The sequence below is a fragment of the Eublepharis macularius genome, chromosome 3, assembly GCF_028583425.1.
Source record: "Eublepharis macularius isolate TG4126 chromosome 3, MPM_Emac_v1.0, whole genome shotgun sequence".
In the NCBI taxonomy this organism is placed as follows: Eukaryota; Metazoa; Chordata; class Lepidosauria; order Squamata; family Eublepharidae; genus Eublepharis; species Eublepharis macularius.
The window spans coordinates 1,250,880-1,277,013 of record NC_072792.1 but is presented as its reverse complement, the minus strand read 5'-3'; the positions used below and the strand labels follow the sequence as shown (position 1 = coordinate 1,277,013).

At 46.1% G+C, this 26,134-nt stretch overlaps 1 protein-coding gene across 3 annotated transcripts in view; it reads right to left on the bottom strand.

Moving 5' to 3' along the window:
* Positions 1-280: 280 nt before the first annotated feature.
* The window catches only part of FGFRL1 (fibroblast growth factor receptor like 1), a 244,406-nt gene continuing 218,552 nt past the window's right edge, over positions 281-26,134 (bottom strand). For all 3 annotated transcript variants that reach the window (XM_054973973.1, XM_054973976.1, XM_054973974.1), the window contains 3 exons: positions 17,677-17,961; positions 4,939-5,292; positions 281-1,836 (listed from right to left, as the gene is read on the bottom strand). In XM_054973973.1, coding sequence (XP_054829948.1) covers positions 1,415-1,836; positions 4,939-5,292; positions 17,677-17,961 — 1,061 coding nt within the window. In that variant the 3' untranslated portion in view covers positions 281-1,414. The remainder of the gene's footprint in view (positions 1,837-4,938; positions 5,293-17,676; positions 17,962-26,134) is intronic.

The window sequence follows — 26,134 nt, the reverse complement described above, 5'->3', positions numbered from 1 at the left end:
ATTAACAATAGTGTGTGTGTGTGTGTGTGTATGTGTGTGTGGTTGCTTATAAGGGCCTTTCTTTTACACCTGCAGTAGTACTACAAAAAATGTTATCATTTTCCTTAGTACATGAACAAGGTTTGTAAGCAAACTTCCTTGAGGAAAAAAAAGAAGCAGAAACTAGAAAATGAAGAGAGATGAGACACCCACTGCAATAATGCAGTATATGACACTGAACATGATAAGTGCAGCATTAGGGGACATGACCTGTCTTGTATTTGAGAGTATGGCACAAATGGAAATTGAACAAAATCTTTATTTTTGATCAAAAATAGGTATAGAAATGCCTGTTCTTGATGAAATTATACATTTTTCTCTTTTTTTGTTTTAACAAAATAAATTAATATACATGTCTTCTGTTTAAACTCTATATATAGAATTAAAAAGATTTTAGATCTTTGACTGAATTAACTTCAAGTCCAGTTGGGAATTTAATATGGTCATACTTTGCTTGCATTTCCCCCTTGAAACCAAACTGAAATGAAATGCCATAAACGGACTAACTACACGGATACCCCACCCTCTTCCTGTCCACAAGTGCACATTCAGCAAATACATTTTTCTCTAGAGATGCATTTTATTTCTCTTTCCCAACTGGCTTTTACCTGCTTGACGTACTTCACAGCCCAAACATTTGCCACCATTAACCATGAACTGGTATTTACTTCAGGGAAGGGCAGCATGATGGGATCCATTTAAAATCCAGCAGTTTATTATCATTATCATTATAATAATTAAATATAAATATAAAAGCAAGCTGTACAATGTCCTTTGGATTTCTGGCAGTTGAAGACAAGGGCCGCTCGTCCCTTTCAGGGAAAGCCCTCCAGTGGAGAGGGGAATTTCAGGTATCTCCAACTCAGTTATTGCTAATTATCAGGCAACCATGGAAAATTCCACAACTTTAAATAAAAATATCACCACCAGCCCTCCCACAAACCAACAAAGATGGTGCTTTTCTTCTTTGGAAGGCCATTCAAATGCTTTGGAAGTCTGATGTGGCTCTGGAGCTTGGCATTTGGGGCCTTCTTGCTTCCATTCCCTGGGAAGAGAGGCTCCCAAGAGAAAAGTCCCTCAGGGCTTGCTCTTTAAGGAGTGACCACAGAAGAGACGTAGTAGCAGACAGGCTCCTCCCCTGGCCTCCTCTCACTCTCACACCAGGAGATTCTGATCTCTAAAGGGCTTGCAAGAGGTTGCTTTGGCCCCTGGGGAATTCCTTCATAATCCTTGTCTCAGTAACAGCAAAACACCCACATTCCACATCTGACTCCACGATGCTTTTGGTTTTGGTTTGGTTTCATTTTGGTTTCTTGTCCTACCTTAGCAGCACATGCAGACTCACTGCAAGCCAAACACCGGGGAAGGCTGCTCTTTAACATTGGTAATGAATGTGTTGGTGCTGGTGAACTTTGCCTTCCACGTGTGAATGAGTGTGACTATGGATGTCCGTGTATGTCTTTGGGTACATTTTGGAAGTCAGGGCTGAGGCCAAGACAGGCCCTTGGGACAGCAAATGCTGCTGCTGCTGCTGCTGCTGCACAACATATTCCTCATAGTTAATGGAGGACATGCAGTCTTTTTCTGGGACCTGACCTACACAAACCCGGTCCCGAGGGTGTGATCTGTGTATGGGAGTTGCTGTTGGAGGAGAGCAAGGCTTCTTCTTGGTTTGGCAGAGCCACAGGAGGATCGTCCCGAAGATGAAGACAGCTCCAGCAGGGATCCCAATGATCACAGGCCACGGAAGACTGCTGGTGGAGGAAGGAGCTACGGGTGGATTGGGTGGCTTGGGATCTGAGCAGTCGGAAAGAAAGAGAGCAAAAAAGTTAGCTGGGACCAGGCATGGAAGCGTCATACTAGATGTCAGACAGAATGTCAGTTTGGCATATGCTTTTTAGAAACAGAGTTTGGGGTGAAAGTTGACTACCACCAATAACCAACCCCTGGTGGTGGCTTCCCCTTTGAAGCACCTTGTAAGGATGAACAGACTACTGTTTTTGCATTCAGCAGAGGGTGGTGCTACTTCATTTGTCCATTCCATGTGAGCCAGTGGGACAAAGGGTTTCCTCAAGGAAGCATCCAGGGATAAGGCCAGCCAGAGCAACAGCAAAACTGAGGCACTGGTCAGCTGTGAAATCTGAACATGAAGTACATGCCTTGGTCTGCTGGTTTTGTTCAGTCCAGAACACTGCGGGCAATACTGCCTAACATGCTGCTTACCATACAGAACCAAAGCAATCCTCAAGCTGTGGGTGTGTCTGAAAGTGCTCTTTTGCCACGGCACTGAGTGCCATGAGGACAGTGCACAACCAAGAGAGGAGAGCAGTGTGGCCCCGCATCCTACCCGCCCCCTGCCCTCTAACCACTCACACCCTTCTGATCAGAACTTTGCAGGACGAGAGACATTTGTCAGGGCCTGTCTTAGAGGCGAGATTAGGAAGCTGCTAAAGGAGAAAAGCAGGGATGGTTTTAGGGCCACCGATTCTACTGCTGATTCCCAAAGCTAAGAAATGCTGTAGTCCTGAGACCTGAGACAGTGCAGGATAAATGTTCCTTAAGAACAGCCTCCTGGTCCAGGTGAACAACCACCCACCCAACAGATACCAACTTAGAATCAAACAAGGCATTAGGAGGGAATCAATGCAATTTGTAATCCATGTAAATGAACAGCTGACAGAAGCTCCAACCACACAGCTGCAGTGGGGTAAATTTCCAAATTAGTAGTCATTTAACCCAACTCAGCTACCAGCAACAACATCTGCTGTGTGGCGAATGTAAACATCCTAGTCCAATTATTCAGCAGACCCCCCCACAGGCATCAGATTCTGACAAGTATTTACATCAACTTGGCTGCTACTTGGAGATGTTATCATATATATGGTGGACAGCATATCCCTTTTGCACTGTAAATTTACTGGGCAAAAATCTAAACCCAGCCTTTTTAGGAAGTGGCTATTCAAGCACTGAAATCTAACACTGACTCCATTCAATCATTTTTCCTTTGGAGGGCCCAGCCGTGTGGCTTCATCACACCTCTGCCCAAAGGTGGTTGGCCTGAAGCAAAGGGCCGGTCCTGCTTGCTGCCTTGACAATGAGGGCGAACCCTTCCTACATTTTTCAATTGGCTCTGATTGGATACATTTGTGAGCAGGTGGAGCCTGTAGTGTGTATTAACATAGCAGACCTGGGCCTTTTGTTAGCTTCCTTTTCTGGGAATGGCCTCAAATGCGCCTGTATTTTTCCTTTGGAGGGCCCAGCCGTGTGGCTTCATCACACCTCTGCCCAAAGGTGGTTGGCCTGAAGCAAAGGGCCGGTCCTGCTTGCTGCCTTGACAATGAGGGCGAACCCTTCCTACATTTTTCAATTGGCTCTGATTGGATACATTTGTGAGCAGGTGGAGCCTGTAGTGTGTATTAACATAGCAGACCTGGGCCTTTTGTTAGCTTCCTTTTCTGGGAATGGCCTCAAATGCGCCTGTATTTTTCCTTTGGAGGGCCCAGCCGTGTGGCTTCATCACACCTCTGCCCAAAGGTGGTTGGCCTGAAGCAAAGGGCCGGTCCTGCTTGCTGCCTTGACAATGAGGGCGAACCCTTCCTACATTTTTCAATTGGCTCTGATTGGATACATTTGTGAGCAGGTGGAGCCTGTAGTGTGTATTAACATAGCAGACCTGGGCCTTTTGTTAGCTTCCTTTTCTGGGAATGGCCTCAAATGCGCCTGTATTTTAGTGACGCCAGCTTGTATGGTTGGATTGGCAGCATCTCCTCTCAGATGCTCGGTGTGTCTGTTCTCCATTAAATTTGGGTTGTCTTCCTTCAATCCCTTTTACTTGCCTTTTCTTACAGTTCCTGCTTATTGTCACCTTTTTCCCCTTGCACATTTTCGTGCTGAGCTACGGAGCAGGTTCTCTGGCACGCCATGTGTTCAGCGTCTCTGCTCTTGTGGCTTTCAGTTACCAGAAATAATTTCGCAGTTTTTATTTCTTGGCAGGCTTTACAGTAAGTTGAAATTTCTCGGATTGTCCCTTTCCTCGGGACTGTCATCTCTTCAATGCCCCATCAGGCGATGACAGCGGCATCGCCTGCTCGTTCTGCAGTTTTAAAAATTCAAGCAAACCTCCTTAATCGGGAAAATTTTAACTGTTAGGTAGTTAAACTCCTAGGAGCTTATTTTGTGACTGTCTTAGACCTCTGAAAGCATGCATCAGCAATATTTTAAATCTTTTGGTTTTTTCTTTTGGTACCTTGGATCAGGGCTTTTTTTCTGGGAAAAGAGGTGGTGGAACTCAGTGGGTTGCCCTCGGAGAAAATGGTCACATGGCTGGTGGCCCTGCCCCCTGATCTCCAGACAGAGGGGAGTTTAGGTTGCCCTCCGAATCTCAACTCCCCTCTGTCTGGAGATCAGGGGGCGGCGCCACCCGCCATGTGACCATTTTCAAGAGGTTCCGGAACTCCGTTCCATCGCGTTCCTGCTGAAAAAAAGCCCTGCCTTGGATGTTATTTGCCTAAATGCCACTGTGCACTATAGACACTTCCAAACAATAAGTAAGTAAGACTCACCAGAGAGGTAACCTTAGGCTATCAGCTTCTTAAACTTGAGAACAGGGAAAATGCGAAACAGAAAAAGATTGCCTAAATAGCCCTTGCAGTGAATGGCAACCTTAACTAGTATTATGTTAAAGGAGGCAGGAAGCAGGCCTGTGGCTGAGGCTGTGCTCTCTGTGGCCCCTACTCTTCTCACAATGAAAGAGTCCTCATTAGAAACTGGCTCTGTCTCCTTGGTTTTAAGGGGGGGAGACAGAGACAGAGCTTTACAGAGTGGCTTCAGGGCTGAATGAGTACAAAACAGATGGGAAGATTAGTACCCAGTCCACAAGCAAGAGCTTCCCCCACTTACCTGGCAGCACTGTTAAGAAAGCACTCCGGAAGCTGTATCCCATGGTGTTGGCACCAAGGCAGATGTACATTCCAGCATCCTCCTCTTTGGCTCGCGTGATCATGAGTTTGTTCAGATAGGAGCCATCTGGACGAGACCAGACCTCCCCTGTGGGCAGCACCACAAACTTCTGTCCCCCAACGTCGATAGTCGAATTGTACTTGTTCTCGGTCCCATATTCCACCCTCTTCAGCCACTGGATGACGGGCTTCACGTCGCTCCGCACTTTGCACTGGAATGAAGTTGTCCCTCCATAGTCCACTGTTGTGTTCACAGGGTGTGTCCCCGTCAGAATGGGCTTTGACCTTGTTCTTTCTGGAAAAAAGCAGTGAACTTTTTTTTTTAAAAAGACACTTTCAGAAATTCTATTTGTGTAAGAATGTATACTGACAAGAACTTCAGAAATGCTTTCAAAAATCCTGAATGGGACTAATACAGATGCTTCGGGGTACTTTTCACCCCAAATCTCAATAAATTCAAAGGGAAAGAGAAATACGCACATGCATAATTCCCCCATGAAATTAGTGAGCCTCAACTTCCGTTTGTCTGGTTCGTCTTCTGTTATTTTCTGTAGGGTATTTATTTACAAAGAAGCAGTTAGGAAAAAAAGACATGAATCATGTTTTGCATTCCAGAGGCATGTATTTGTGACATGTTAACATTTTTTGCCTTGTCTTTCTACTGTCGATCAACTTAATTGAAACTGCAGCTCAGTTAATTCATTTCTTTACATACTAAATTTAAACAAGTGAGCAGTCTGGAATATGGAAATATTCTTTACCACTCAGAATCATAGAATCATAAAATCGCAGGGTTGGAAGAGACCTCTAAGGTCATCTAGTCCAACCCCCTGCAAAATGCAGGAAATTCTTAAATACCTGCCCCCCCCACACACACACAGTGACCCTTACTCCATGCCCAGAAGATGGCAAAACTCCATCAGGATCCCTAGCCAAACTGGCCTGGGGAAAATTACTACCTGACCCCAAGGTTGCGATCAGCCTTACCATGGACATGTAAGAAGGGGCCATGAGAACTTAGCACTGATGCAAACTTCCTGCCCTCCCCCTCATGATCTGCCCAGGTACACAGAATCAGCATTGCTGTCCAAAGGAGAGCCCACCACCTCCTGAGGAAGCCTGTTCCACTGAGGGACTGCTCAGTCAGGAAGTTCTTGCTAATATTTATATGCGCTCCCTTGCCCAGTTGGTGCAGAGTTTCGTACTTGCGTCTGACTATATTACGCCAGCTGCATTGGCTACCAGTTGAGTACCGGGTCCGGTTCAAGGTTTCGGTGCTGACCTATAAAGCCCTATGCGGGCTGGGTCCAGCATATCTGCGGAACCGCCTCTTCCTATATATACACCCCAGAGGACACTATGTTCTACACACAAAAAACTTTTGGTGGTCCCTGGTCCTAGGGAGGCTCGCCTGGCCTCGACCAGAGCCAGGGCCTTTTCGGTCCTGGCATCGGCCTGGTGAAACTCTCTGTCTGATGAAACCAGGGCCCAGCAGGATTTATTATCCTTCTGCTAGGCCTGTAAGACAGAGATGTTCTGCCAGGCATATGGCAGAGGCTAGCCTAGGCTGGGCCCCCGCCAGCCATACTTGACTTGAAAAGATCTGTCCACCACCCTATATATATCTACAGATATGGATATATAGGCCATGTCTGAAATGAAGTAATTCTTCCATCGCCATCTGAGGAGTTTTTATTGTATGTAGTGTTTTAAATTTTATTGTAATGTTTGATCTGCTTTTATGTGTTTTTATGTAAATTAAAATGTTGTGCCTTGCGCCCGATATGTGGGGAGGGCAGACTAAAAATCTAATAAACAAACAAACAAACAAACAAACAAACAAACAAACAAACAAACAAACAAACGTTTAGCTGAAAACTCTTTTGATTTAATTTCAACCTGTTGGTTCTGGTCCCACCTTCTGGGGCAGCGGAAAACAACTTCACACCATCCTCTCTATATTGCAGCTCTTCAAGTAACTGAAGATGGTTATCATATCATCTCTCCGTTGTCTCCTCTCCAGGCTAAACATTCTGAGCTCCTTCAACCTTTCCTCATAGGACTTGGTCTCCAGACCCCTCACCATCTTCGTTGCCCTCCTCTGGACATGTTCCAGCTTGTCTATATCCTTCTGAAAATGTGGTGCTCAAAACTGAACACAATACTCTAGGTGAACACAACACTCTACACAATACTCTACCTGTATGTATTAGTGCAGCCATTCCAACATATATGAAACTGTAGTATTGGGATTTACCCATGGGCCTCATGAGACTATAAATAAGCATGGTGGGATGATGCCAATGACACAGCATCTTTGCTTGAACAGCAGACCCCCCCCAGATGCCCCCAAAGCCCCCATGGTTGCTGCTCCTAGCTAGTGGCATTCAGAGATACTTTGAACATGGAGGTTCTCTTTAAATATCGTGACTATTGATGAATCTACTCTCTATGAAATTGTTTGATCACTATTAAAAACTATCTATGGCTGTTTCCACGCACTCGCCCTTTCCTGCCCTGGTCCCAGTTATTGTGTGTGTTTTGCTGAGTCTCTCTGAAAACTCAGCAGCCACACACAACCCCCCAAAGTGCTTACCTTGCGCTTTGTGGTCACATTTTTACCTCCTTAAGCACCAGATTAACAAGACAGACATATTAATCGGAATTATAATGAATAATAAAAATGCCGTAAATTGATTAACTCAGAACCAGAGTAACTTCCAGTGTTAACGTGGTTGATGATAAAAATCAGAGATGTGCAGTTCAGAGTTTGTGTGGCTGTAAAGAGGGCATGTCAGATGGTGTGAGATGGAACCACGGCTACAGTATGAGTCCTTGAGACACTGTCAAGGCATTGCCTTCAGGGCAGTCCCACGCATGAAGGGCACTGGCAACTTCTCATAGACACGTGAATCCCCAGTTACATCGCTGGAATCTCTGGCAACAGCCATACCAAACACAGAATGTTTAAATCCATTCTCAGTGGTTAGTTGCACACCCCAGGCAACCAGAATGCTTTCCAAACCATGGTAATGCTCTTTCTTAATCACGGCATGGTGGTGAATACACAGTCCCCCAATATTTTCAGTACCGTGATCCCTTACATTACAAAGCTTTCATGCTTTTTGCTCAAATGGATCTCCTTTGCCCCTTTCCACAAAAGAATTTTGCACATGTTGACACCTGGACCCCTACAGTCATCTCCAATAGAGACTACTGCTCCAGTCTTATGCGCCAGATCCATGATCTTGAAGGTTATGGACCTCAGCAGAGCAAAAGAAAAGATTCCCTAGTGGCCACTACTGAATGTCACCGGGTCAGTTTACTTCCCGCTCCAATTCGTCCTGGGGAGAACAGCACAGTGGGCTACATTTAGCAATAATGATAGAATAAGTTCGGGTAGAATGCCAGTTTGGGGTGAAACAGCTGTCGTCATGGCTTCTCCCTGGCCCTTCCACCCATCGGACACCCTTGCCTTGGAACCTGCGCATGCTGCTGCATGAGACTCAGAAACAACATGCCTGAACAAGAAGCTTTTGCCTGCAAGGATTTCGATTTGCACTCTTCCTCCCGTGCCACAAGCTCTGGTGTCCTGGTTGCCAGCTTGCCCTGCAACAGTTTTAGTTGTAGTTCACCTGCCCTCCTCCTCCTCCCACTAGTTGCCACACAATTGCCACTGCTTGCACACCCTAACAACCCAAAAATGCCATCTAGATTGCTTTATGCAATCTTTCTACATGTCCAGACATCTCAGGTAAGGTTTCAAAGGGTTTCAACCCCAAATTAATCTTTAAAGACAAACTCAAGAGTTCTCTGTAAGCTTTGGGTAGCCTCAGGTTCGCAGAACCCTGCATGGTAGTCCAAGCTGGCTGAACGGCATGGTCCTGGCTCTATCTGCACTGGGGTTGGTCCTTTGCTATCTGATACAGTGTCAGTAACTTTTGTCATTGGCATGCATATTTAAAACACACCTAACAAAGAGTTCAAGGCGTCGACTGTGAGATGGCAAATTATCTCAGTGTATTCATGGCAGACTTAAGGAAATGCCAAGCAAGGGGTAAAGGAGAAAAGGGGGAAATAGCTGTATGTTGATTAACCAGTGAGCAGGAGCTTAGAAGCATAGAAGATTTAAGGGAGGAAACGGGATAAGCACTGAACCACCCCACAGTTTGCTGTTCAAACAGAAACTGTTCAAATTATCTGCCTTGGTCTGGCAAGCATTTACTTTCAGCCTGCAAAGGGTAATGAAAACAAAGGAGAGCTTGATAAGAAAAAGAAGCAACATAAATACGTACAAAAAGCAACTTGTAGTAAGCGAAATGCCACATCTGACGTTAAGATGAGGCCTGATTCATTTCCCCATCTTGCTCCTGGTTTTAGTGTAAACACATGTTTTTACTGCCTCCACACAGCAGCTGCATCTTTATCATTCCCAGATGTCCAGCAGGTTTGTATGCTCTATTCATAAAAGAATCCCTACATGTGTGGTTTTCATCCGCATTTTTCTATAGAAAGATAGTTATTTGAGGGAGATTAGAGCCTGCTGAATGTAGGACTGAAATCAAAAGGCAGTAATCAGTTCTATTAAAATTAATGGAGATGCTGCTATTAACTTCAGCTGATGTGACTTGGATGTAAACAAGTGGGCAGCCCAGGCCATTCGTAAGGTCCCAGAGTTCCACCCGAAACCCGAAGTTTGGACTTTAACAGACCCATAACATGATCTTCAGGAGCTGTTTGGATCGTCTGTCTCTACTTCAAAGATCTCAGACATCCAGCACTTCACTGCCATAATGACTTTGGAGGCGACACATCACAAATGCTAGATTTTGACTTCAGCATGGAAAGAGAGCCCCGTGGCGCAGAGTGGTAAGCGGCAGTACTGCAGCCCAAGCTCTGCTCATGACCTGAGTTCAATCCTGGCAGAAGCTGGGTTCAAGTAGCCGGCTCAAGGTTGACTCAGCCTTCCATCCTTCCAAGGTCGGTAAAATGAGTACCCAGTTTCCTGGGGGGTGTAGATGACTGGGGAAGGCAATGGCAAACCAGCCCGTAACAAAAAGTCTGCCAAGAAAACGTCGTGATGTGATGTCCCCCATGGATCAGTAATGACTCGGTGCTTGCACAGGGGACTACCTTTACTTTTACCTTATGGAAAGGGAATCTAATCGAGGAGCCAGAGACAGTACACAGAATCTCAAGAGTTCAATACGCAAAGAGGTAGGAAGGTCAAGATGGGAGGAGTAGAGTGAGCTCTAGAGCCCAGTGGAAGACTTGGGAGATGACAACGATAGCAAAAATGTGATTTCTCTGCAACCACTGCAATAGCTGGTCCCCATCCATCTCAGCTGTTAAAGATACTTCACTATCTGCTGACTCCTAAATCTGAGCCTTTATTGTCTCAAGAAGACAATTAGCTGTGATATCTTTAAAGTTTTTTGCTGATACAATAACACGAATATGCTCTGGTCTGGATGCCAGTTGAAATATAGGCTGAGCAGAAGAATTGCCTAATAATTAAACTATGGATCATTTTGACCCCATTACTGTGATGGATGTTGATCTGTGAAGGTCATCATTTATGAACTGGATCCCTGTACCTTGTGGCTGCTAACATCACGTAACTACATAAATGAGCCCTTGATGCACATCATAAATCAGTTACTAATTCACAACACCTTCCCATAACCACTCGAAGAGGTCCATCCACTACTTAATTAACCATCCCTCACAAAAATAATGTGTCCATTATTAGTGTCCTAATAATGCTTAGTCTGCAATCTGCCCTTCCTAAGAAAAGTGATAGAGAGAGCAGCAGAGACCAGCTCCAGGTCTTCTTGGACAACCCATGTGCTCTGAACCCTTTTCCGTCTGGGTTCAGTCTGGGCTATGGGGCAGAGACAGACATGGTGGCTTTAGCTGATGACCTCTGCCTGAATGTTGGAAAAGGCCATGCTTCTTTGTTGCTCCTCCTGATCTATCTGCAGCCTTGGATACAGCAGACTACGCCATCCTGTTAAGGTGCCTGAAATGTTACTTTTCTGCAACCATTTCATTGGCTAATGCACATCCATCCCAACTGTTTAAGGTATCTTGAAATCTTTTGACCCCTAAATTGGAACCTTCGTTGGTTCAAGAACAGAATATTAGTTTCACAGAATCATAGGGTTGGAAGGTACCTTTAGGGTCATCTAGTCCAACCCCCTGCAAAATGCAGGAAATTCACAACTGTTCCCCCCCTCCCCACACCCCGCGTGACCCCCTGCTCCATGCCCAGAAGATGGCAAAACACCGTCAGAATCCCTAGCCAAACTGACCTGGAGAAAATCGTTTCCTGGCCCCAAAGTGGTGATCGGCCTTACCCTGGGCATGTAAGAAGGGGCCACAAGAACTAAGCGCTGATGCAACCCTTCCTGCCCCGCCTCCCACTCATGGTCTGCTTAGGTTTACAGAATAAGCTCTTCAAGTAACTGAAGATGGTTATCATATCATCTCTCAGTCGTCTCCTCCCCAGGTTAAACATACTGAGCTCCTTCAACCATTCCTCATAGGACTTGGTCTCCAGACCAGCTTTGTCCATATCCTTCTGAAATTGTGGTGCCCTATACTGAACACAGTACTCTAGGTGAGGTCTAACCTGAGCAAAGTAGAGTGTGATCTGAGCACCACGCTTCTGTTGATACAGCCCAAAATTGCATTTGCCTTTTTAGCTACCACCTCACACTGCTGACTCATGTTCAGTGCATGGTCTACTAAGACCCCTAGATTCTTTTTGCACAAACTACTGCCCAGACAGGTCTCTCTTATCATATAATTATGCCTTTGATTTTTCTTACCTAAATGCAGAACTTTGTTACTTATCTCTGTTGAAATTCATTTTATTTGTTTTATCCCAGCTTTCCAGCCTGTCAAGATCATCTTGAATCCCGACTCTGTCTTCTACCATATTTGTTACCCCTCCCAATTTAGTATAATCTGCAAATTTAATAAGCATTCCCTCTATTCCTTCATCCAACTCATTTATAAAAATAGTGAACAGAACAGGTCCCAAGACTGATCCCTGAGGCACTCCACTTGTCACTCTTCTCCCAGAGGATGGGAAACCATTAACAGGTACTCTTTGGGTGCAGTCTGTCAACCAATTACAGATCCACCTAACAGTAATAGGATCCAAACCACATCTTACTAACTTATCAACAAGAATATTAAGTGGAACCTTATCCAAAGCCTTACTGAAATCGAGATAAACCTTGTCTACAGCATTCCCCTGATCCTGCACTTTTCTCAAAAAAAGTGACAAGATGAGTCTGGCGTGACTTGTTCTTGTGGAACCCCTGCTGGCTCTTGGTAATCACAGCCATCCTTTCTAAATGCTCAAGGACTGCCTGCTTGATGATTTGTTCTAAATTTTTTCTAGGTATAGACGTCAAGCTGATGGGTTGGTAGTTCCAAATATTTATTTAAACAGCCTGCACCTGGACTATTTTAATGACTCTTTTAAGATTATTATTGATTGTATGGTTTTGTGACTGATTCACTGTGTTTTGTGAACGTTGTTAACCACCCTGAGGCCATTTGTGGGGAGGGAGGCGTATAAATCAAACAAACAGTTTCCAAGATCCTCCTTTGCCCCCTTCTTGAAGATGGGGACAACATTTTTCCACCTTGTATTAGCTACAACACCTTTGCAAAGTTTTTTTGCTGATAAAGTAACTTGTACACGCTCTGATCTGGATGCCACCTGTAATATCAGAGAGCCAAAAGTAATGTTTAACATACTGTCTAGTCTGTTTCTGAATCATTTTGGCCCTGAAATAGCGATGGATACTACTGACAGAATTCTAGCCGGTGTGGCTGCCATATGTTCTCTGGATCCTTGCCCATCCATGTTACTACAGTCTTGTAAAGTCCGCATAAAGAAGTCCTTGATGTTTATCAAAAACCAGTCACTAACTCAAGGTACTTTCCCTCGGCCTCTGAAAGAGGCAATCATCTACCCATTACTTAAATAACCATCCCCAGACAAAACTGATGTGGCCAATTATCATCCAGTCTCCAATCTGCCCTTTCTGAGCAAAGTGGTTGAGTGAGCAGTAGCTGGCCAATTCCAGACCTTCTTGGACAATGCAGGTACCTTCAACTTTTTAAGTCTGGTTTTAGGCCAAGCTATGGGACAGAGATGGCTCTGGTGGCTCTAGTTGAGGGGTTCCCAATGTGGTGTCCGTGGGCACAGTTGTGCCTGCTGACACCTTTGGTTAGCAGGCAGACCTCACCGCACACTGGAAAGAGCAGTTTATGGATCATAAACACCTTCCTCATGTGCCATAAGGGCCAGAAGCTGCCTGGCCCCAGACAGAGCGGTTGCCAGCAAGGCACAGGAGTCAGAGGGAGGAACGACTGAATGGCAGCTGTTATGCCCCGGAGAGCAGCAGAGGCAGCGAAGGCGTCCAGAGACGTCTCCCTGCCTAATCCCATGAACCTTCCTCCACCACTGGCCTGATCAAGGGCTATTCAGCAAATCTTACAGCCTCCCTGCCTGAAAGTTGCCGGGTTGTCAAGCAATATTGTTACCTATGGTACAACCCTGATAGTCATGTCACATTTTTCCCAACTTATTGTCTCACCTCTGGAGAGCGCCGTTAAGCTCTAGTTTTGGGGCAGAAACGCTAGTTTTGCCCCAGAGTAGGTTTTGCAGTATAATTGGTCTGGCCAGCCAACGCAGTGTCTGTGTGTGTTCTGAATCCATGTATGCATCCTCACATATGTCTGAGCTCTCCTCTCTGTGAAGCGCTGCTCATCTTTGCTGCTGTGCTGTACTTGTTTTGTGCTCAGTGAAGATTCATCAGACGAAGAGCTGCCTGCAGTTTGCCCTCAAACTCCCCCAGCTGCAGCTGACTGCAAGTCAGATGAAGAGCAACAACAGCTCCTATTGCCGGCTAATCAAATAGCACAACCTTCAGTGGTAAAAGAACCAGCAACTCGACAGCAGTCAACAAGGTGGCAGAAGCCCATCCCTCTCTTCCCTCTTCGCCAACACCTTTGCAGCACTTTTGCTCTCTCAGATGGGTAGAACTTCAAGAACGTAGGACTGCACGACTCATGAGCCATCCACAACTGTCAAACGACCAAGATGGATGAGTAGTTTCAGGATGTCTGCCAAGTAACTGGCTGATAGTTTAGCTCATTAGGACTTAGCCATAAAAATGGCTAGAAGCAGCAGTTTGTGGATGCCACTAATACACTTTACAGCTGCTCCATTGTCTTTGCTGTTACCCAAATGCTGGAACTTTGGCCCTTGGACTGGACCTGACTTGTGGCTTCTCTGGAACTCTGACCCTTGGACTGGACTCTTTGCTTCCTGGTTGTGACTGGCCTCTGCACCCAAGCCCCTGACCCCTGGCAGACTACAACAATACATACTGCCTCTATTGAACTTTCCTCTTCAAGACTGGTAACTATAGCCCTCTTTGAAACTGCTTTCCCATTTCCTCACTGATTTCCTAGTTAGCTTTGTATGTATGTGTTGTGTGTATTTTGTGTGCAATCATATTTTTGTTTTACTGCTCTTTTAATAAAAACTTTCCTGTTAGACATGTGCCTGTTTATTTGAGAGTTCTCTAAGGGAACAATCCTGGTATACATTGGTGGAAGATCTCGCCATTACCCCCCCCTTCACAGTGTCTCCTTGTATACTAATTACCCCACCTTGCAAGGAGACCCCCATGTCCTTGTGTCCTCCAAGTGTTTTTAGAAAGCTACTTGGGCCAGGTGAGGCTTTTGCTCAGCATAGCTTCTGATTGGACATTGGAGATTTGATTGTCTGTACAAATTCTTTTAAAACATTGCTTTGGCAGAAGCGGATTCCACAGTACAAGAATCTTCACTGTATGATCGGAGGTAAGCTGCAGCGACCATTTTGTGGCTGGCTCCATCTCCTGCAGCGACCATTTTGTGGCAGCCATTTTGTTGCTGTACCCATCACACTGTGTTCGAATTCCAAATATGTCCAAAGGCTCACAAAATTTGGCACCCTTGCTCTAGCTGATGACCTCTGCCTTAATGTAGACAAAGGCCATACTTCCTTCTTGCTCCTCCAGGATCTATCTGCAGCCTTTGACAGAGTAGACCATGCCATCCTGTTGAGGTTTGGAGGCATAAGTAGGTATCAGGTGATGCCTTGGACTGGTTTAAATAGTTCCTCATGGGATGGACTCAAAGGGTTCCTATTGGAGATCAGCTATCCTCAGTGTGAGTATTATCTCGTGGGGTTCCACAAGGCACAATCATACCCCCATGTTATTCCACCTCTATGTAAAGCCTTTAGGAGAACTCATTTGTAGCAATGGATTTGGATTCCGTCCATATACAAATGATATCTTGCTCTATATCTCATTATCCAAATCCCCTGGTAATACCTTAGAGGCAGAGTCGCTGCTTGAAAGCAAACAAATGGAAACTGAATCTGGACAAGATCGAAATGATGCTGGTTGGGAAGGTGGAGATCTTGAAGGACATCGTTCTTCCCATTTTTGACGGGGTTCAACCGATCTCTGCTGTTTTGGTTAAGTGCAGCAGGATTTGACTCCAGTGGCACCTTAGAAACCAACAAGATCTTCAGAGTATAAGATTTCAAGAGTCAAAACTCCCTTCTTCAGATACCATATGTGAACATGATATAGGATCTGAAGAGGGAGCTTGGACTCTCTCCTGAAAAACTTGTTGGTGCCATTGTACTCAAATCCTGCTGTTCTACTGCAGATCAAAACTTGGTTAAATGTGTAGGGGTTATACCGGATCCAGGGCTGCGATTAGCGAAGTAAGTTAATGCAGCTGCAAAAAATGCTTTCTTTCAATTCAGTCTGGCCTGGAAGATGGCTTTGATACAGCTGTTCTGGCAACCTGGATGCACGACACTGCATCATGAAAACTAGACTGCTGTAAGGCAGTCAACATAGTTCTTCCCTCGAAGTGAACTCGGAGACCCCAGTTGATACAGAATGCTCCAGCCCAGTTATTATCAGGAGCCAAGCAGAGCATGCATATTGTTCCCATTTTTCAGTCTCTCCATTGGTTTCCCATCAGTTACTGGGCTAAGTTCAAGGCACTGGCCACCACATATGAAGCCCTCCATGGCTTTGGCTCCTTATATCTGCAGGACCACCTCCTCCCCCATGCTCCACCATGGCAGCTTTGTTCATCTGAACAAGGGGGCTTCTGCAGGTGCCACCCTGCAAATGGGCAAAATCAACAACTGCACATACACACACATTCTCTATTGTGGCTTCTACCTTGTGAAATGGCCTACATGACGAGGTCAGAAAGGCTCCCACTCGCCTGGATTTTCACAAACAATGCAAAACTGAACTATTCATGCTGTAACAAAATGGTTCAGAAAGATGCCTGGATAAAGGGTTAGGGATTGTGAACTATATTACTTTATATAGCTTGTACTGTCTGTTGCTTATGGCCTTACTGTTTAATTTCTACATAGTTTAACATGTCATGTCTCAGTGCTTATGCTTTGTTACAGCTGTTTTCTCATTTCTGCGATCTAGGCCTCTATTGCACTGATTACTGGATGTTCTATTCTTGTTGATTTAAACTGCCTCATGCTGCATAATCTGCCTTAAGTCTCAGTGAAAAAGATGGATTATAAATGCTGTAAATAAATAAATCCCAAGCAGATTGATCCTTTCCTGATATGCCCACCAAGTGCCTTTGCCTGCTTAAATTTTAAATAATTTTAAGTGATGATTTACTCTTCAGTTACTTTTAGCCAGGGATTTTTTTCAACAGGAACGTGGTGGAACGGAGTTCCGGCACCTCTTGAAAATGGTCACATGGCTGGTGGCCCTGCCCCCTGATCTCCAGACAGAAGGGAGTTGAGATTGCCCTCTGCGCCGGAGCAGCGCGGAGGGCAATCTAAACTCCCCTTTGTCTGGCGATCAGGGGGCGGGGCCACCGGCCATGTGACCATTTTCGCCAAGGGTGATTTAAACTTTAAAAAACTCCTCCCTTGTTCCAGCTGACCCAAAGTGATGTCATTGTGCGGTCCTGAGTTCCACCACTGAGTTCCACCACCTCTTTTCCCAGGAAAAAAAGCCCTGCTTTTAGCCATTTAAATTATTTTTCTGACATTTCCTCCCATTTTCACACATACATTACTAAATTTACAAAATACGAATAAATGTTAGAATGATTACTTATGTGTATCTGTTTGTAGAAAAATTCAGCAGTAACGATTGCCAGTTCTTCAGAGAACTTTAAAAAGAAACAATGGCTATATTCTTTGCATCTATTTTGGTAAATGTTTGTTCCTGAAAGTGAGCCATGACTGCAATGCTTATGCACCACCATGTCTTGTGCTCCTTTGAACGAGGCAAGAACTGAAGGCCAGTATCCGGCAGCTGTTACTCTACATTTACAAGCTGGACTTGGCCAATAAGCCTACCTATTTGTACTTACTTACATTACACAGCAGTGAAGAGTTTGGCTGAAATAAATACATGCATTCTGCTTCTCAGTCCAAAATGTTTACTTGGAAGCAAGCCTACCAGGCTAGTTCAATCAGGACTGGCACATTAGTCTAACTAGGTTGTCTGTCCCTTGCCTGCAGTCCAACCCAGGACGGGAGCATCAGCCTGCCCAATTCAGAAATCTGCCCCCCTAATCCAGGACTTACGGATCACTTCCACTTTGTAGGTGGCGTTGATCTCCCCGATTCTGTTGAAGACTCTGCAGGTGTATCTTCCACTGTCCTCGGGCTTCAAGTTCTTCAAGTTCAGGGTCCATTTCTTCCTTTTGCTCTCACCAATCTCCTGGGGGGTGAGAGGCCTGTTGTCTTTTAGCCAGCTGATATCAGGCCGAGGATTTCCACTGGCTACACATTTCAGGCGCACGGAGCTCCCCACAGGTCGGGCAATCACCCTCCGTCTCATCTTAGCAGGCTGAGTGAATCTAGGTCGAGCTACGAAGATAAAAGCCAAATGTCTGTGAAAAGCAACTTGAAAAGCAACTGTGAAAAGCAACTTCAGCCAGTGCCGAAGAATGAAAAACTCACAGAACTGCAGTATTTTAAGACAGACTTCAGCACATTGCTTAATTCTCCCCCCAAAAATCAGTAAGAGATGCAAATACATGACTTTCATTAGATAACACCCGTATTTTTTTTCCTCTCTCAAGATAATTATGGGGGCATTCTACAGGGTCATTCCACATGGCTATTCTATCAATAACAAAAGAGATGTTTGAGTAAAACAATTCTGAAGGATAGATAGTTATCAAATTTGCTGATCTTGTCAATGGACCCCATGTCAATAAAGAGCGGGAATATGATGTGGATCCTATTTATATGCAGTTACAATTTTCAGAGAAGTATTTACTACTTGACTATGCTTGCTTTCTAGAGATGAATATCGCAACCATTAAGATCAAAAATATTCAGGTAGCTGCTGGTAACCTCTAATGGCCATTCAAGAGAAACTGAATCCAAACTTGACTGAGGTCATAGAAGTTGGTAGATCTGGTGACCCTCACACAGATGGGTGGATGGTGAGGCACACACACACACACACACACACACACACACACACACACACACACAAATAAATATCATTATTTAAATGCCATAGACAAAAAATTTTATCACTGCAAAAGTCTCATGAGAGTCAACATCACCTAACAGCTACCATCTGTAAGGATGCCTGGCACCTCTCAAGAGACTTCACTTCATGAGTAAAAGTTCTTTATTGATAAGATGCCAGTTTCATGCTCTTACGCTATTCCTAATTCCACCCCACCCTTTCTCCTAACAGTTCTCCAACTCTGCATTCAGGAAAACAGGCTGTGTGATGCATGGACTGCTCACGGTCAAGCAGGCTCCCAGGCTCAGGAGAGATTACAGGCTCGGGGAAGATTACAACAGGAACAAACATCTTCCCAGTTTCCCACCCCGGGTTCAAATAACAGAAACACCCCAGAAGCACCCCAACAGCATCAGCTGCAGTAGGGTATTGAATATGACAGGTGATCCTGAGCACCTGACACCATCTCCAGCTCTGAAGTGGAGGTTCATTGTTGAATGTTTGCTACGATCCACTTGTCTCGAGCAGTATCGTACTTATTACAATCAATACAAAATGACAAGAAGTGTCTAGTATTTCAGATTTACAATTACATAACTGCTCAGGGAACGGAATCCCTGTGAACCTACCTAATATTTTTCTAGCGGCAAAACATTTAATCTTGCTTTAGAAAATAAAAATTCAATATTTAAGGACCATTAGGAGCTCACAATATGCTGATACTGGTGGTATTGTGGTGACTGGAGAGACCATGGAAAGGTCTGGGGCAGGCCTGTAATGTTGGCCCTGGGGCACTGAGAGGAGTCATGTAAGCCCGCTCTGTTCGGGCCCAAAGGGTGAGCGCGTTCTTCCCTCATCCTGCAGATGACACAAGATATCAGAGGGAGGGAGGAAAGGCACAGAATGCGGTCCCAGACTGTGTAATTAGGAAAACATCCCTTAAAGAATTGGGATCTTAAGCTGCTAGGGAGCAGAAAGTATTGCATTTCTTGCTTACCCTTATGGTAAACAGCTCTATAGAGGGGAGACCGCATTGGTGAATTGCTATTTGTTACACAAACAAAAGATGAATTTCCCACACACGGGATCCATGGTGGAATCTGCCTAGAGAATTTGCTAAGTGATTTGTGAACAGCACTGTGAACAGCTTGTATTATGGAGTACCTAGAAATGCACCACTCCCAGAGCATTACGGCTTCTTGGCACAGGGAGAGAGAGGCCGGACCACCATGTTTGTTTAAATAGAACCTGGTAGTAGTATTCCTTGTTGCCAACTGAATGGCTTGTCTCTTGAGGTGGGAGCAGAGGGCCGTAAGAGCTTAAGGCATGATTTTTAGCTCCAGGATATTTATAAAGACCCCAGTGAATCTCTTAGTCCAACCAAGTCATGCTAGTTATGACCACAATGGCCCCCGACCACAGGAGAGAAGGATTTGGGGCCAGAGTTAGGTCAGGTAGGAAAATCCCGAAAGGTATCACCTGCATCTATGCTTTCCCCTGGTCCAGCAGTCTAAGGAACGCATGATGGTCCTGGAGGTACTGAGGTTCCTGTTCTGGCTGCACCGGAAGATGCTAAATATACTGACAAATCACATACTGAAAGAGCCTCGCATGAAACCATGCATTCATTGGACCCGGTCCTCCTGAGCAAGGAAAATTCTGGCCTTGCACTGTCCCTATGAGGAGGACTTGTTGGGATGGCTCTAGATTTGATTTGTCAACATTAACCTGAATGTGCGCCTCTGTTTTCTTAGATGAGCCAGCCTTTGCATTGGGGCAGCCTTTGCATTGGGGAAAAGACGATGGAACAGGAGAATGATTCTGAAACTGTGTTCCGTACCACACTTCAGGTTGTAAGAGGAAGAACAGCCGACACAGAGAGCATCCTGAACCTTTCAAATCATTTTTAATTGTTTTATGTATCTATGTTGTAATCTGCTCTGGGCCTGCTTGTGGGGAGAGCGGACTATACACTGAATGAATGTATGAATAAATAAATAAAAATGTTGACTTGTAGAAACACATTTAGTATTTTTAGGGCCTGCTTTCTGGATTAAGAAACGCCTTGTGTAGACCCCTGATGCTGGTCCCTACGGATACCTTTGGAAGGGGTGCAGCCACTTCTGGGAGTAACTGATGGAGGCTGGCTGGATCGGTGGCCTTTGAATTCTCGGTTATGACACCCTGGGGGATCAGAAGGACCCGCTGATGATCAATTCCCAGGTCAGCTGGGGAACCTTAACCCCAAGTTGGGCGTAGTGGATGGAATGAGGAAGGACTGGTTGCCAAAAACTCAGCTTAGGAATAAGCAGTAAGAATGGAACTGTCTCCTTGGCTGAAGTTGAGAATGGGGGTAAGAAGGTGCACAAGAGGACACAGCTTATGACAGGCAGCGCAAGGCCCGGCGTAAGGCTTTGAAAAGGATGCTGCAGGAGGAGGAGGAGGAGGAGCACCCCTAGAGACCAGCAGTGTACCCCTGTTCTCCTGTATTTTCTCCAGGGTCTTCCATGTCCGAGAGCTAAAGAGATCTACTCCAGCAAAAGGCAGAACTTTCACTCTTGCCTTTGTTTTGTTAGGCAAAGCCAGAAAGAAACGTCTCCCATCCAATTTGCAGTGGTATCTCCCCTTAGAGCCTCTTTGTGGTTGTTTTGTTAGGCAAAGTGACAGACAGCAACCAGACACGCCTCCTTCAAGAAACTGCGGTAGGTAGACTGCAGAGAGAACCATCAGCTACGTGCTTAGCTGAATCAATTGGCCGACTGCTATGACATCTCAGAAGGTTCCAAGTGAAGAACCTCAGTCAGCCTGTGACTTTCCTCTGGGATAAGATCCAGGTGTGGAAAGAGCTCCCCATAATGCCTGACAGTTCGCAATCCTGAAATCTGGGGCCGAGGATGCACAGACTTTTCTGCCCACCCCAGCTAACTCGTGTCTCACTCTCTGTCAAGAGGCGCTGAACGCTGGGCACCCTTTGACTGTCCTCGAAGAGCCTCAGACACTAAGGCATTAGATGTTGCACGGCTGGAAGGAAAAGGACAGCCTTCTGGCGCAATTTTATAGGGACCTTCAATTTCCGTCGTAGCCGGTTTTCATGAGGGGCCTGTGGCGATTTCCTGCAGAATCTTCCATTATGAGAAAGTCCACCAGCCCTGTAGATCCAGAATGGATCATTCTAAAGATGGGGATCTCTCACTGGAGAGACCAAACAAGCGACTTCAAGAAACAAGTTACGCAAAGGAGTTTTTCTTCATAAAAAAAAAACTACTGGAAAGACTGCTGTCTCAGACTTGGAGTAATGAGAACGAGCAGATTCTGGACCTTACTCTAGAACAACAGGTAGGTTTGATTCTCTTACAAGATGTGCACTGAGAATAAGTCCAACAGCGGTAGAGGCGGCGGCTCAATTCCGAAGCAGGTGCTTCTGTATGGAACCACAGCATAGTCCCAGGGATGGTACTCCAGATCATGCTCCAAATCAGTGTGTGTGTGTGTGGGGGGGGGGGGTCCCGAGATGGGTAAGACCAGTCATAGTATTCATAGTGCAGACGACAAGGCGATTCCACCCTTTCCTCTTTCTTTAGAGTAAACAGCCTATCAAGGGTGAGCACCAAAGGGTGAGCCAGGGAGGTGATCTTGTGTTGGATCCACAGAAACCCTCGCAGAGGCTTCAGGGTCTATCTCCCACCCCCCCTTTGACACTGATAGCGCTGAGTGAAAGTGATGTGGTGAGTGTAAATGGGAGAAGGTATCTTCCAAATGGGAACCACTTCTGGCACCATTTCCGATGCTGCCTGTTCAACCTTCGTAGGGCAGCTCTGAGAAGATGACAAGCGCCCCCAAGACGTAGGTGTAGAAGTTGCAGAAATGTCCTCTTCCTTACGCTTTTGACCATGCTTTGCTTTCTGCTGGGGGAGGTTCTGAGAAGCTATGGAAAAGAGTAGTTTGTTTGTTTGTAGTGGATGGGCTTGGCGCCAGAACCGAAGCTGGTGTTGGAATTGACTTTGGTGCCAGTGGAAACCATGCCAGTCTGGCTTGCCACTTGAGCACAAGGGGATTCGCCTGTCTGCCTGAGACGGAGAGGCTTCTTCTCACAAAGCACCAAGCCCGGTCACAATGGGTTTGGGGTGAAGAGGTTGCGCTTGGGGCATCTGCAAAACTCCCCTAGACTCACTAAACCTGAAGAGGGGTTCTCAGACTTCCCCTCTGCAATTGGCTCATTTTTAAAAAAGAGCCACAGAGCCTGGAGAAAAATAACCTTCTTTAACAGCAAAAGATGAGCAATAGCAACAGCCATTTTTTAATTTCTTCACAGAGCAAGTTTAAGTAATGGAACTTCAGGAAGAGTGATCTCTTTTCATGGGGGCAGACAGATAACTGCGGGGTGGGCGCTGCTGTCTAGAAGTGCACACACAAGTCTATTTTCAGCATTTTTGTTCAGGCTCCTAAGATCTCTCCGGTCCAGTCTTGGCCTGCCACCCAGTTAACTGGTTGCACACCTGTGTGCTGTTGCTTAGACAAGGTGGCCATGACAGGAAGGGGCTCTTGACAGAAAGGGGCTCTGCACGTCCTCTTTCTCTGTCTCAGCCTAGCAACGCTAATAGTGACTTCTGATTGGCTGTCACTGCTAGAAAAGTTGGCTCCTCGCTGCACCCTAGATCTGGCTTCACTCTCGCTAGGACTTCGTTTGACCATCTTGCCTCAATCCTCTTGTACCAGCACGTGAGAGACTTCGTGCCCCGTCAGGCCCGAGACGACCAGAGCTGCCCGGCATGGGTTTGGGACTGTGCTGTGAGCATGAGCACTCAAGCCCTTCAGAGAAATGCAAGCTAGCTAGCCTCGTGATGAGTCAGTTAGCCCTAGACGGAAATAAAGGAAGTGGTTTGTTATTTTAATTGCCCCTTTGCTTGTGCCTTCGGAGTGGTTCCTGCAATCCTGCATAGACTCTCGTCAAGCTAATAAGCAACGGTTACATTTAAGCCTTGTGTTTGAGTGTCTGACTGACCGTATGCGAGATCCCCCCCCCCCCCCCGGCAGAGTAAAGAACCCAGAGACTGGTGCGTCTCAGTAAAGAAAGGCTGTCCAGCCTCCCAGGAGGGCTGCTAAGGGTCTGAGTGGCTGTGGTCAGCACCTGGAATGATGGCCGGGGGTGGGGGGGGTGGGGGTTGGGGTTGGGGGGGGGGTTGAACTCGCTAGATAGCTCTTCTCGGCCTCTTATGCTGGAAGGGTAGGAAAGCAATGCAAGTGGCGAGCCAACACATGCACGCTACCCCTGTGGGACTGTGCCGTGACAACGAAGGATATTCCTTGTTTGGGAAAATGCGTACCCTCCTATTGTTTTTGGCAGGTTCCTCCTCGTCTGCCCCTCACTTTTCTACTGTTAACCGCATTCGGTCCAGGTCAGGAGAGACTTGGGCAAACAATGGAGAGTGGCCCCGGGGGGGGGGCTTTAGGGTTCAACCTTCTGGAAACACGGGGAGTCTTTAGAGGACAGTCAAGAGTAGGTTCCCTTCAAATTTGATAGCGTTTAGTTGAAAAATACCCCTCTCATCTCCTAGATATCCCTTGGATAGGTTTCCCCATGGAGAATAACGGTCAAATAAATCTGTCAGAACCAGATCAGAGAATTTCCCCCAGATTTCAGGAATCCCAGATTTTTGGGGGATCTCTGAAACTTGGATCTGTATTTCTTGGATTTTTGGGGTGGTGGGGGGGTGGTGGTGCATACCCCTAGTGGAAAGTGTCATCAAGTTGTAGCTGACTTACAGCAACTCCTGCTGGCTTTTGCAAGGCAAGAGCCTAACAGCAGTGGTTTGCCACTGCAGGCTAACTTAGCTGCTTTTTAAAAAGGCACCCCATGATGACCTGGGGCACAATAATCAACCCTGCATGAGCACCCGTTTCTCAGATGTCCTGATGTATGTTATCACTCTGCAGATGCTGAACTGCTTGCAATTCTGCTCATAATCAGATCCCCAAGATGATCAAAAGAACGGCTTTACTCACCCCCTCACCCCCACCATGCCAAAGCCACCGCATTTTGAACACAGTAATTTGAATGCTTTCTTGTGTTCTGAAACCTTGCTTTAAAGTATGTTATTTTTATTTATTTAAAACATTTACATGCCACCTTTCGACCTAAATAGGGTTCCTAAGTTTTGGTGCCCTGACTGAGAAGGCTCCTTCTCAAGTTGCCACCCATTGAGCCTCAGGTGGCATCTAAAGCTGGGACTCCAAAGACGACGGAAGTCAGTGCGTAGGTTCCTAGGGGTCCTTAAGGTAGGCTGACTCCAGCCTGTATAGAGTTTTAAAGCACCACAAATTGAGCCTGGAAGCAAAAAGGGAGCCGGCGTAGATGGCACAAGACTGCCTGGAGGGATACGATCCCTACGAGCCACCAAGTACAGCCTCCAGATAGGCTTCAAGGGCAGCACGATAGATGCTGCCTGTTTGACATAAAAAGGCTGTGGGCACTGCATGTCTTAGGGATCACCTGGGACTCCCCACATATTAAATTTTCACACAAGCCCTGCTCTAAGTACAACCCATTTATCAAGTAAAGTTCAAAACAGCATATAACAGGCCCTACTTACTGGTGACCCCTATGTCAGCCTTGCACATAAGTCCTCAAAAATCTTTTTTAACATTAGCCTGACAATTTACACCTGCCCATGTTTGTAATTTATGGCCCAAAGGGTGAGGTGGGCAGCGCCATAAACGTTTCCTGCTTGATTATGTGGAGGCAGGTCCTCCCCTGAACACGTCACCAGGCAAGGGGACTGCCTTACACTGCAGCCTTCCCTCCTGAAAAAAGGCCACCCAATTTTAAACGGGATATTCTAGATTCACCAGTTTTAATGAACGTACACGTATCACAAGCAGGCAAATGGCGCTGAGGGTTGAGCTGGCAGGCAGGATGTTGTCCTCAGCCGGGGCCGGTACTTTCCTCCCCAGCACTCCTCTGTGACTCAGGTTCGCCTGCCCAACCCTCCTGGGAAACCACACCCAGCTGCTGGCCACGGCTGCTCCTTCCCTGGGCAAGACACGGAAGCGGAAAAGAATACGTGGAGCTGCCACTATGGGAGCACATCCGGAGCTGCGGACTTTTCCTCCTCCCTCACCCCATTCCCTTCCTCCTCAGCATCTTCATTTATTCTCACACACAGGCCTCATATTTCAAATACATTTGATGGGGGAATTCAGCTCACGCATTTCCCTCATGTACATCGTCCTTTTAGAGTTTTTTTTTCCTTTTTGGCCTGAGCAGCAAGTGCCTGTCCCCCCCCACCCCCCCACCCCTTTTCTGGGCCTCAGCCACATCAGGATATTTTATTTCCGTCTCTTTCTTGTGCAGCACAGAAATGCTTTGCTCTCTGCTCCAGGGCTTTCATGTGTAACCCAATGAATGGGAGTGACTAGTTGGCATCCAAGGACCTAACGGAGACAGCTGGGGTGGCAAGTGTGATATCCGAGCTCACTCTGGAGGGACTGGTGTGTAAATGTCTTGGTATTCCCTGGATCATCTCCTTGAAAGAGAGGCATCCCAGGCAAGGAAAACGA